This window comes from Anomaloglossus baeobatrachus, chromosome 3 (genome assembly GCF_048569485.1).
Source record: "Anomaloglossus baeobatrachus isolate aAnoBae1 chromosome 3, aAnoBae1.hap1, whole genome shotgun sequence".
Classification (NCBI taxonomy): Eukaryota; Metazoa; Chordata; class Amphibia; order Anura; family Aromobatidae; genus Anomaloglossus; species Anomaloglossus baeobatrachus.
Window position 1 is genome coordinate 394,211,736 of NC_134355.1, and position 13,332 is coordinate 394,225,067.

Genomic DNA, 13,332 nt, shown 5'->3' on the forward strand with positions numbered 1-13,332 from the left:
TTTATTCACTGTGTTCATGATATGGTAAAACTGAAATGTGGATGTGATGACTGTCATTGGTGCGAGTTCGTAGACACCAAACATGTATAGGTTTACTTTTATCTAAGGGGTTAAACAAAATCTGAAGTTTGTCTGAAAAAAGTGGCATACTCTTTTTGCCATATTCCGTAACCTGTAGCGTTTTCAGTTTTCGGAATCTGATAGCTTATGTTTTGCGTCTCAAGCTGACATTTTTAATGGTACCATTTTTGCGCAGATGCTATGTTTTGATTGCCTGTTATTGCATTTAGCGTAAAATGTGTGGCGACCAAAAAATGTAATTTTGGCATTTGGATTTTTTTACACTACGCCGTTTACTGATCATATTAATTGATTTTATATCTTGATAGATCGGTCATTTCTGAACGTGGCGATACCAAATGTGTGTATATTTTTTATTTTTTTAACCCTTTATTTTTCAATGGGGCAAAAGGGGGGTGATTTGAACTTTTATTTTTTTTTTTTTTCATTTGTTAAAACTTTTTTTACTTTTTTTTTTAAATTTTACTAGGTCCCCTAGGTGACTATATGGATCAGGTGTCTGATCGCTCTGCCATATCTGCTGATCACAGCTACACAGCTGTAAACACCAGATATGCTAATTTCCTCTCTCCCCCAGCTCTCGGCCGTGTGAGGCAGGAAGTGAGTTATGTGAGCTACAGGAGTCATCACATGACTCTGTGCTATCATGACAACAACCGTAAGTCACATGATCATGTCACGTGACTTCCAGTATTGGCTGGTGAGTAAATGTTTGCCGCCGATGTCATTATAATGGCGCTGTCACATATTGACAGCGCCATTTAAGGGGATGAAAGGCACGGGCGGATAAAGATTCCACTTGTGCCTGGCAGGCACACATCTTAGCTGTAAAAGTCAGCTGAGATTGGTGCCAATCGCTGAAAGCTGCATGCAGCAGACCGCGGGCAGTAATACTATGACCGCTACGACGTAAGATGTGGTTGTTAAGGGGTTAAACATTAAATTAAAAATACTAAACATCTAAAACAACCATTAGAAACTATTTTAAATTAAATATAGAGATAAGCAAACCTATGGAAGTTTGGTTCCGTGGGTGCAGCCGGACCTTAGAAAAAGTTCGGTTTGGGACCCAGACTTGACCTGAACCCCATTGGAAGTCACTGATTAGGGAGTTCAGTTCTCTACCCACATGCTGCCAGCCATAAACAGAGCACTTCCAGGGGAGGATGGGCCGAATTTTTCCATTTTTTTCTATACACTTTACATCTGATCATTCTGTTGTTACCCCCAGTGCGAGCTGTACAAACACTGCAAGTGGCTGAGTATCGAGGGTAATCAAGCACAGCGATGCTCACACAAGTGGTTTGCATACGTAAAGCTCCCAAACGCAGAACCAAAACTCTGTTATTTTGTAATGTAATGTTCGGTACGAACACCAAACACCAATCCTTGGGTTTGCTCATCTGTAATTATACACATTTACAGGTGATATCAAAACTTGCCCTACAACAAAGCCCTTATAGGAAACCTGTCATGTTCCCAAACACTATTAATCTGCAAATATGGAGTTAATCTGAAGGTTAATAGCATTTGTAACTTATGTGGCTGCTACACTGGCAACCTGGCTACTTATGGGAAGTGAACCTTATTTTCATGACAGCCTGTGACTCATAGAGACTTGCTGGCACAGCTTCAGCAATTACTGTGGCCCATAAAGTTTAAAAGGAATCTGTCAGCAGGTTTTTGCTACCTAATCTGAGAGCATCATGATGTAGGGGCAGAGATCCTGATTCCAGCAATTTGTCACTTATTGGGATGCTTAGTGTAATTTTGATAAAATCACTGATTAATCAACAGTAGATTATCATTAGAGGACTACTTGGCATGCTGAAGGTAGTCCAGCATATTCATGAGCTCTGTATAACTGCTACATCTGCAGCAGAGAAAACATTGATTTTAGCAAAATAACAGCAACAGCTCAGTAAGTGACACATCGCTGGAATCAAGGTCTGTGTCTCTACATTATATGACTCTCAGATGGGGGAGCAAAAATCTGGTGACAGATTCCCTTTAATAAAAGTAATTCAATATTGTCACAATTACTTTTCAGATTAATGAATCTAACACTCAAATTAAGGGACAACATCATCAATATTTGTACACTACAGATTAAAACCAGATACTGAAAAAACTTTTTTTTCCCATGTTTTATTGTAGATTTGCTTCATTGTTTAAAAGATGTTGGGGGAGAGGGGTGATGCCATTCTGCCTGATCTGCTGTTACCAGTTCTTACAGCTGTACACTATAGATGTTTATTAACTTCTGTAGGAGATAAAATACAGTGAATTCTGATCTCTACAGAACAGAAAGGGGCAATCTATTAGGAAGCTAAATTAACAGAATGAAAACTGCCCCCTGAAGAAGCAAGATTTCACCCATTGATACACGAGGGTTATTTTTTTCTCAGTATTTCTATGGATAGGGTCTCTGACCTAGAACTGTAAATATTCACCTCTTATTTGCCTTTACAAGGCAGCTTTTGTTAGTATATTCCCTTAATGACCGCGGGCAGTAATATTACGTTCTAGCGGTCATAGTGTTACTGCCAGTGGTCTACCGGCGGCAGCATGCCGTGATCGGCGCACATCTCAGCTGGTATTGACAGCTAAGATGTGTGCCTGCTAGGCACGAGAGGCAAAAAATAAGCCATCACTGAGCCAAAGATCCAGAAAAATAAGAAAGCTACGGGTTTTGGAAAATGCCAGAAAACGTGCGCCACTTGTTTTGGACAGGCTTGTGAATTTTTTTTTATTCCTTTAAATACAAGTAAACCTATTCATGTTTGGTGTCAACAAACTGGCACTGACCTGAGGCATCATACCCACACATCAGTTTCACCATATAGTGAACACGGTGAATAAAACATCCCAAAAACTATTGTGTGATCACACTTTTTTTGCAATTTTTCCGCACTTGGAATTTTTGTGCCGTTTTCCAGTACAATATATGGTAAATCTTATGGTTTCATTTAAAACTACAACTCGTCCCGCAAAAAACAAGCCCTTATATGGCAAGATTGACGGAAAAATAAAAAAGTTATGGCTCTCGGAAGAAAGAGAGGAACAAAAACAAACAGAAAAATGCAAAATGCGAAAATGTGAAACACATTCCCGGTGGGATTGAGATCTGGTGATTGAATCAGCCATTGCAGAATATTCTACTTCTTAGCCTAAAAAAACTCCTTGATTACTTTCACAGTATGTATTGGATCACTGTCCATCTGTAACTGAAGCACCATACAATCAACCATGTTGTGTTTGGTTGTATTTTACAAGTATCACCTTGTACACTTCAGAAATCATCCAGATGCTTCTATCTTCAGTCACATCATCAATAAACACTTGTGACTCAGTGTTATTGGAAGCCATATATGCCTGGCCTCACACTACCTCCACCATGTTTTACAGAAGATGTGGTACTTTAAATCATTAGCCCATCAAAGCCATCTTCATACTTTCTGTCTACTAATATCCAAGTGAAGGTGGATTTTAGTTTCATCCAAAAAATGCTTTTCCAGATCTGAGCAGGCTTTTTATGATGTTGTATCTGATCTGTCTATTTTTATAGCTGATGAATGCATTGCACCTTGTGGGGAACCCTCAGTTTTAGCACTTATGAAGTCTTCTCTTTATGGTAGACTTAGATACTAAGGCCTCCTTTACACGTCCGTGTCTCTGGTACGTGTTTGGTCCGTTTCCACGGGCACACGTAGACCCATTAAAATCAATGGGTCTGCGCTCACATGCGTGTTCTGCCATGGACCTTGTGTCCGTGTGGAGCATACATGTGCCCGTGTGCTCCATGTAGACATGTCAGTTTTTCTCTGGCATCACGGGTGTCACACGAAACGCAAACGGACCACACAGATGTGTTCCGTGTGACACGCACCGGAGAAAACACACGTGTCTGAGAAAAAAATAAAAAAACTTTACTCACCTTCTCCAGCCCTGCTGTCTCTGCCACTGCTGTCACTTGCTTCCGACCGTCGCTCATTATGCTAATTTCATATTCACTTCACTGCGGGCCGGAAGCAGCAGCAGCGGGGAGTCTGCAGGATCGGAGACCGAAGATCAGCACCACGGACAGCAACGCCAGGGACAGGTGAGCAGAAAGTTCCCGTTCTCTGTGTTTTATCACAGATAAAACACGGAGAACACATGTGTGCCATAAACACCGCTCACGGAAGGGCAATACGCACCTTTTACATGTCCGTGAAAAACGTGTGTGATTTTCACGGACGTGGGAAAGAGGCTTAAAACACCTACTTCCTGGAGAATGTGTCCCGCTTGGGTGGATATTGTGAAGGTTTTTTCTTCACTACTGAAAGGATTCTGCAATCATCCATTACTCCTGTCTTCTGTGAATTTTTGAGTTCCCAAGCTCACCAATGTGTTCTTTTTTTTTTGCAGAATGTGCGAAACTGCTTATTTGGACAAACCTAACATTTTTGCTTTGATGTTTTCATGGATTTTTTTTTAAATCTGATGATGATGCTCTGTTCCTCTTTGATTGAAACCTACTTTGACCGCATATTCTGGGCTCTCAGAAACGGTGTCCAAATGTAGATGTCACACCTGGAATCAGCTCCAGACCTTTTACCTGCTTAACTGAGGATGGATTAATGTGCATATAGTCCATGCTGCATATTAAACAGCTAATTGTCATGTTACTTTTGGTCTCTTGAAAAAGAGGCAAACACATATGAAACAGCTGTAATTCCTAAACCCTTACTCCAATTGGGATGTAAATACTCTTAAACTAAACTAAGAATTTGCACTTTAAGCCCTATTGATTATATAACTGTATCTTAAATATATTTTGGTAAACAGCTAAAAATTCCAAAACTTGTGTCACTGTACAAATATTCTATTTATATATTGTTTGGTGCACTTTTTTTTTTCTTTATAGGAAGGCATAGGTAGCAATTGTGCTTGCTATTTATATCTGAAACTACAAATTTGTTAATAATAATAATAATAATAATAAAAAAAAAAAAGTTTTATTTCTATAGAGCCAACATATTCCGCAGCGCTTTACAATTCAAAGGGGACATGTACAGACAATTTGAGACAATACAAAAAAAACTAAATTAAGATACCAGGAGGAGTGAGGGCCCTGCTCGTAAGCTTACAGTCTATGAGGAAATTGGGGAGGCGAAAAGCTTGTTATATATGGTCCAGCCATCGATTTAATAGGGTATTCAAAACCAGCTTCATGAACCCGTCATTGGCCAGAATTTATACAGGTACAGGGGACAAGAATTGGAAGTAAATTTTTTGTTATGTAGGGCAGAAAGGTAGTAGATTAGACTAGGGTGGTGAGGTGATAGGCTAATCTAAAGAAATGCGTTTTTAGGGCCCGCTTAAAGGTGTGGATGTTGGGAATTAATCGGATTGCTCTTGGTAGTGTGTTCCAAAGCATAGGCACAGCTCGTGAGAAATCTTGAAGACGGGAGTGGGAGGTTCGAATTGTTGAGGATGTCAGTCTTAGGTCATTAGCAGAGCGGAGGGCACGGGTGGGATGATAGACAGAGATGAGGGAGGAGATGTAGGGGGGTGCAGAACTGTGGAGAGCTTTGTGGGTGAGAGTGATAAGTTTATGTTGGATTCTGTTGCGGATACGCAACCAGTGCAATGACTGGCAAAGAGCAGAGGCATCAGTGAAGCATTGGCAGAGGAAAATGATCCTGGCTGCGGCATTCAAAATGGATTGGAGAGGGGAAAGTTTAGTAACAGGGAGACCAATTAGTAAAGAGTTACAATAATCCAGGCGAGAATGAATGAGAGCAACAGTAAGAGTTTTTACAGAATCAAGGGTAAGAAAAGGTCGATTTCTAGAGATGTTTTTGAGGTGGAATTGCCATGAACGAGCGAGTGAATGAATGTGGGGAGTGAAGGAATGATTGGAGTCAAATATAACCCCAAGACAGCGAGCGTGCTGCTGGGGTGTAATGGTAGCGCCTCACACAGAAATGGTAATATTGGGTTTCAGAAGGTTAGGAGAGGGAGGAAACAGAAGAAGTTTTAATTTTTCCAGTCTCACTTATCTTTATTCTAGGAGCGTGGGTTTAGGGATCTGCTTCTATTTTGGCTTATACCTACAGATTTGGTACTTTCCTCCAGTGAAAATTTTAACTGTTTTTAATGGTCTATCTTCATGTTGTTACAAAAAAAAATAAAGTTTATGTTACATTGATACATTTGGGTGATTGCTTGTTTTCTCCATACACACATACAATCAAAATTAAGTACGTCTAAATTTGTGGGTGAAATGCGAAAAAAAGTTCCCAGTATATGAATTATTTTACATGGCACTGTATATCTTTGATGGAGCAGCATTTAAAGGTGTTGCCTGTCAGGAATATTTTGTGGTATTGTTATTATTAGGTATGAATTTATTAAAAATAATAATGTAAGGCATACCCACCTGCAAATCCAAAGCAGACTGCATTGGAGGTCAGCGCTGGTTTGAGAAGCTTTGACTTCCCCAGGGAAATAATAATGCGACATGTATTTGGCTATAGCAGTTAGGTAATTAGAAAAGCATATCATTGGAGAAACAATGGACACCACTTCTGGAGCAGGCACGGATGAGGGAGATGGAAGGCTAGTAGTATGCCTCATTTTATTATTTTTTGTCAATCCATCTAATCATTTTACTGTTAGAAAACCATTTTTATCCTGTTTATAGTCGATAAATCATATATGTCAAAGACTACAAGGGGGCTGGATATACATATTGGCTTTGAAATGTACACATTTCTAAAAAGTTCTTAAAGTACGTCAAATATAAAAACTTTATTTAAACTGTAGGTAATTTTCTGACACATTCTTTTTAAGTATATAAATTCTATTGTACTTAATATCACACCACTATTCATTTTCTTTGTTGTAAATATGATTCATCTAAGAGATTGAGAAATCTAACTACTATAAATATTATCCTTAGACTAAAGAACACTAAAAAAATGATGTGCAGAATAACAAAATGTTATTTTCTAAATTAAAAGATTTCTCAATATGTACATTTTCTTTTTGTGTTTCAATGGCTAATATCAGTGCTCTTGTGAATAACTCTCAGCACGCTCTACAGTAGGGGTGGTTAATATATTGAGCAAAAGGTAGCTTCACATTGTGTAGACGGGGATTATTATTAACGAGTATACATATTCAAACAGTGTATCAAGAAGACATTAGTAAAAGGCAATATGACACAGAAAACAATAAGGGTATGGGCCCCTGATCAGGACTCACTGTGTCCTGGACACAGTGGATCCTGACCTGCGGGGCCGCAAGACTCCTCTGCAGGAGAACGCAGGAGACTGCAGCTGCTTGTACTCACTATCAGGGTTCAGTGCGCTGCAGTCTCTCGCTTGTGTTATTCCTACGGAGGATGCATGCTAATCATTGACATGCTGCGGCTTGGAAAGCCGCACCGCAGGTCAGTGTTTGCTGCGGAAAAAAACAAGCACAGTGGGCATGGGATTTCTAGAAATCCCATCCACTGTGCTTGTACTGTACAATGCAGTGTTTTGAATGCAGTGAAAACACACTACACCAAAAACGCTGCAAACACTGATCGTTAGCACGCAACCTAAGACAGCTTTTTAATCTGCAGGTTAATGGTATTCTGATTACCTGTGGCTTGCACTCTAAGATTACTTTAGTAGTAGTACTCTTTAGATTGACCTTGAAAAAGGCTAGAAACTAAGCCGAAACATTGGTCCTTTTTTGGTTTGCTTTTTTTGTTCATCAATTTTGGGCCGCCTTAACATAACTAAAATAAAGACATTTACTTTGCAACTTTTTTGCTTTGGTCTTTACTTTTGAAGTGCCAGGTTATTCTCTATATACTGATATTTTTTTCTGGGCACCTACTGTTTTTAGACAGTGAGCGAGAATACCCTATCTTGGCTTGCACTGGTGTCAAAAAATGTATACTCAACAATGAGCTGCACTAAAAAACTGGGACATTTCAAGCAGTTTTATGCCAAAAACTGTTTAATGAATCAGAGACTTAGGGGCTGATTCGTCAACATTTTTACACCAGCAAATTGGCTTAAAATGCTTTGAAAAGTCACTAATTTTTTGTGAACTGTGAAGGTGTATAAATGTTTTGTAAACTTTGGTGTTTTGCACATTAATTTGAAGCAGCTCAACAAAAATGGGTGTAGAGTAGAGATGATCGGACCTGAATAATAAAGTTTGGTGTTCGTATTGAACAAAGACTTTACAAACAAAATCAGTGTTCCAGCTCAGAGTTCGGGTGCTTTACATATGCAAACTAATCGATCGAGCATTGGTGTGCTCAGGTACGTTCTGTGCTCGGCACAGCATGAGCCGCTTGCAGTCTCTCAAAGGCTCACCCTAGGGGTAAAATCAGCATTAACAGATGTAATGTGCACAAAAAAAAGGAAGAACACCCCGTTCTCCTCCCCCAGAAATGCTCTGTTTATAGCTGGCTGTATACGGGCAGAACGCCGAACTCTACAATCAGTGTCTTCAAGTAAGATTCAGGTCAAGTCCAGATCCTGAACCAAATTTTATCTAAAGTCCATCTGAACCCACCGAACGTGAACTTCAATGGGTCCAATCATCTCTAGTAGAAAGGAATCAGATCATTACAGGGCATTGTTACATCCTGACACCAAATTCAGCTAAAGTGCTAGCGTTTCTTATGGCAGAAATTTATGGTTCCCTGTGCCTAGTCACCACAAATAATATTATACAATTACATGTACAGTCATGGCCAAAAGTTTTGAGAATGCTACAAATATTAATTTTTACAAAGTCTACTGCTTCAGTTTTTCTAATGGCAATTTGCATATACTTCAGAATGTCATAAAGAGTGATCGGCTTAACAGCAATTACTTGCAAAGTCAATATTGGCCAAGAAAATGAACTTTAACCCCCAAAACACATTTCAACATCATTGCATTCCAGCCTTAAAAGGAGCAGCTAACATTGTTTTAGTGATTGTTCCATTAACACAGGTGTGGGTGATGATGAGGACAGGGCTGGTGATCAATCAGTCATGATTAAGTTAGAATGACACCACCACTGGACACTTTAAAAGGAGGCTGGTGCTTGGTATCATTTTTTCTCTTCAGTTAACAATGGTTATCTCTAAAGAAACACATGCAGCCATCATTGCCCTGCACAAAAATGGCCTAACAGGGAAGAGTATCGCATCTATAAAGATTGCACCTCAGTCAACAATCTATCGCATCATCAATAACTTCAAGGAGAGAGCTTTCATTATTGCCAAAAAGGCTCCAGGGCGCCCAAGAAGGACCAGCAAACGCCAGGACTGTATCTTAAAACTGTTTCAGCTGCGGGATCAGACTACCAGCAGTGCCGAGCTAGCTCCGCAAAGGCAGCAGGCTGGTGTGAGTGCTTCTGCACGCACTGTGAGGCGGAGACTCTTTGAGCAAGGCCTGTTTTCAAGGAGGGCAGCAAAGAAGCCACTTCTCTCCAGAAAAAACATCAGGGACCGACTGATATTCTGCAAAAGGTATAGGGAGTGGACTGCTGAGGACTGGGGTAAAGTCATTTTCTCAGATGAATCCCCTTTTTGATTGTTTGGGACATCTGGAAAACAGCTTATTAGGAGAAGAAGAGGTGAGCGCTACCACCAGTCTTGTCTCATGCCAACTGTTAAGCATCCTGAAACAATTCATGTGTGGGGTTGCTTCTCAGCCAAGGGAATCGGCTCACTCACAGTCTTGCCTAAAAACACAGCCATGAATAAAGAATGGTACCTGAATGTCCTCCAAGAGCAACTTCTAAAAACCGTTCAAGAGCAGTTTGGCGCACAACAATGCCTTTTCCAGCATGATGGAGCACCTTGCCATAAAGCAAAAGTGATCACTAAATGGCTCATGGAACAAAACATTGAGATTTTGGGTCCATGGCCTGGAAACTCCCCAGATCTTAATCCCATTGAGAACTTGTGGGCAATCATCAAGAGATGGGTGGACAAACAAAAACCAACAAATTCTGGCAAAATGCAAGCATTGCTTATGTAAGAATGGACAGCTATCAGTCAGGATTTGATCCAGAAGGTGGTTGAGAGCATGCCAGGGAGAATTGCTGAGGTCCTGAAGAAGAAGGCTCAACACTGCAAATATTGACTTGCTGCATTAACTCATTCTAACTGTCAATATAACCTTTTGGTACTCATAATATGATTGCAATTATATTTCTGTATGTGATGTAAACATCAGACAAACACAAATAAAAACCAGAGGGCAACAGATCATGTGAAAATATAATTTTGGTGTCATTCTCAAAACTTTTGGCTATGACTGTATATTGGATTTCCAAGACAAGAACAATCCAGATTTGTAATCTCTTCTAGCGAGCAGGTGACTGGAATCCTGAAGGGAGACACTCTAGTTGTTCTAGAAGTTTCCAGACTCTCAAGTGCCACTGTGCTCCCAGGCAAATGTCACTGCCCCTTATAAAAAGGCTGCAGTCTCTCAGTTTTGTCACCGACCTTGAAGGCACCGATAACCTAGGAACTGATACCCTGACAAGTGTAGCTGGCCCCTCCGAGGTTTGTGGAAATCACCTCAGGACAGGACCTCTCCTCAGTATGTTCTTCTCTTCACCTCACATGACCCTGACTAACTGCCACTAATTCAAATTTATCTCACAACTAAGCTCCTCCCCTTTTTCCTTTCAGAGCTAATCACTCAAGAGTTAGTTTTCTCTCAAGTGAATAACCCCAGTAAGGGAGTGTATGTAAATGTATGTTATGTTGTGAGCCGCAGAGAAAACCAAATCCTCATTAAGGCTTACAATACATGTTAAACAGATGGCAATATACATGTAATTGTATAATATTATTTGAGTCGACTAGGCACAGGGCGCCACAAATTCAAATCCAGTTTCTGACTGGAGTGGCATTTCTGGCAAGGTACACTGTGAGAAATGGCACTGAGAAGATGTGCTGAATTCATTCAGTAACATGTAACTCTTAATGAATTTGGCGCATCATACCCCAGCGAGCCTCTTATTTATTAAGACAAGCGGACCATCAATTTTAATGAATCAACCTCTTGGTGTTTTTTTTTCAGTATATCTTTCAATGTTTCATTTAAGACATGACATAATGCACAGTATTAATGGAATGAAACACACTCGTAATGAGCAATCAAATAACCATCTATCTTCTTTGCTAACTTATGGTATGCTGCTGATTGTTACAGTTAAGCTTCATAAAACCCTTATTCTGTATCAGATAACTGTTCTCTTGTCCTTGTAATTGTATGGACAGTCAAAGCCATGTGTAGTAATGCATAAACTGTACAATATATCGCTTTATGTTTTCAAATGAAGCCATTCCCATGAAATTCTTGAATTTGAAAGAATATTGCAAATATTTAGAATGCTTTATATTAATATCCTCAAGCTTATTAAAGGGAAATATTCATTACTTACTGTGTGTCTTTGATCAGAGTAGTGCTACCAAGCTTAAAACATGTCTTTTCACCTCCACAGGATGTCTTTCTTAGTGAAAACTGCTCAGCAAGGTCATATCCTGTAGAAAGAGCAATTATGTCATTAGAAATATAAAGCACAGGGCATAAAACTACTTAATGACATGGACCAAAATATTTCCAATTATTTAAAAAAAAAAAAAATCATCACAATTATCTATATGTTCCGAGTCGGTACTGACAAAGGACCTGCTGTTTTTACACCATCTATAAAATAGACATTTTCAGAAATCTAAATACAGAAATTCAGTAAGCTCGGCTCAATATTAAGCCTTAGATCATCTTTAAACCCTTCCTGCCGTGGTCAATTATCATTTTTGCATTTTTATTTTTTCCTCCCCTTCTTCCAAGGGCTACAACTTTTTTTATTTTTCTGTCCACATACACGTATAAGGACTTTCTTTTTGCAGGACGAGTATTATTTTTAAATGACACCATTCAATATACCACATAGTGTGTTGGACACCAGGAAAAAAAATATCCAAATGCGGTGAAATTGATCAAGTAAAACATACTTCTGACTTGTTTTTTTGAGTATTGGTTTTCCGGTGTACATTGTATGGTTATATAATGACCTGGAAATATGTTTTCTCCTGTCAGTATAATTATGGCGATAACAAACATGCTAGTTCTTTTACTATTTTAGTAGGTGGAGAAAAATCTGAAATTTGTGAAAATAAATTTTTGAATGTGTTGCCATTTTACCAAATCTGTAATGTTTTTTATTATTTGGTCACTGGAGCTGTTGAGGCCTTACTTTTGCAGGACATTTAAATTGTTACTGCCTAGTGAAAAACTATTTTGGCATTTTTAATTACTTTCTGTTTATACTGCTTACCGACTGAGTTTTTATATATTGCTTAATTGGAATTTTATTGGCATGGAGATAGTACATAAGTGCATTTTTTAATTTTATTTTTATTGTAGAAAAAAGTGAGTGACTTACATTTTTATGTTTTTAATATTTTTATAAAACATATTTTTATTTATGTATTTTAGAGACTTGACCCTGCGATTGTTTGATCACTTGTTCTATACACAGCAATAACACAGTATTACAGTATATTGATAAATTCATGGTATCCTTTATATTGTATACTAGCTGTAGTACCTGGGCATTGCCCGGGATAGTAACTGTCTCTCTGTCTCTCTCCCAGTCTCTGTCTGTGTGTCACTGTCTGTCTGTCTCTTTTCTTGTCTGTCTGTGTCTATGTCTCTGTCTGTCTGTTCCTATCTCTCTGTCTGTCTTTGTATCAGTCTATCTGTCTCTATCTCTGTGTCTCTGTCTGTCTCTGTCTATCTCTATGTCTGTGTCTGTCTGTCTCTCTCTTTCTCTGTCTGTCTCTCTATTTCCCTGTCTTTCTCTTTCCCCGTCTGTCTCTTTCCCCATCTGTCTCTTTCCCCGTCTGTCTCTTTTCAGGTCTGTCTCTTTCCAGGTCTGTCTTTTTCCAGGTCTGTCTCTTTCCCCATCTGTCTCTTTCCCTGTCTGTCTTTGTTTGTCTTTCTCTGTCTCTTTCTAGGTCTGTCTCTTTCCAAGTCTGTCTCTTTCTCTGTCTGTCTCTTTTCCAATCTGTCTCTTTCCACATCTGTCTCTTTCCAGGTCTGTCTCTTTCCAGGTCTATCTCTTTCTCCATCTGTCTCTTTCCCCGTCTGTCTCTTTCGCCATCTGTCTCTTTCCCAGGTCTGTCTTTTTCCCGTCTGTCTTCCTGTCTCTTTCCCTGTCTGTCTTTATCTATCTCTTTGTCTG

The 13,332-nt window shown here is 39.3% G+C and overlaps 1 protein-coding gene across 2 annotated transcripts in view; it reads right to left on the reverse strand.

The window, feature by feature from the left end:
- COL19A1 (collagen type XIX alpha 1 chain) overlaps positions 1 to 13,332 on the reverse strand; it is a 1,307,565-nt gene that overhangs the window by 1,175,997 nt on the left and 118,236 nt on the right. For both annotated transcript variants that reach the window (XM_075340245.1, XM_075340246.1), the window contains exon 4: positions 11,527 to 11,626. In XM_075340245.1, the coding sequence (XP_075196360.1) occupies positions 11,527 to 11,626 (100 nt within the window). The remainder of the gene's footprint in view (positions 1 to 11,526; positions 11,627 to 13,332) is intronic.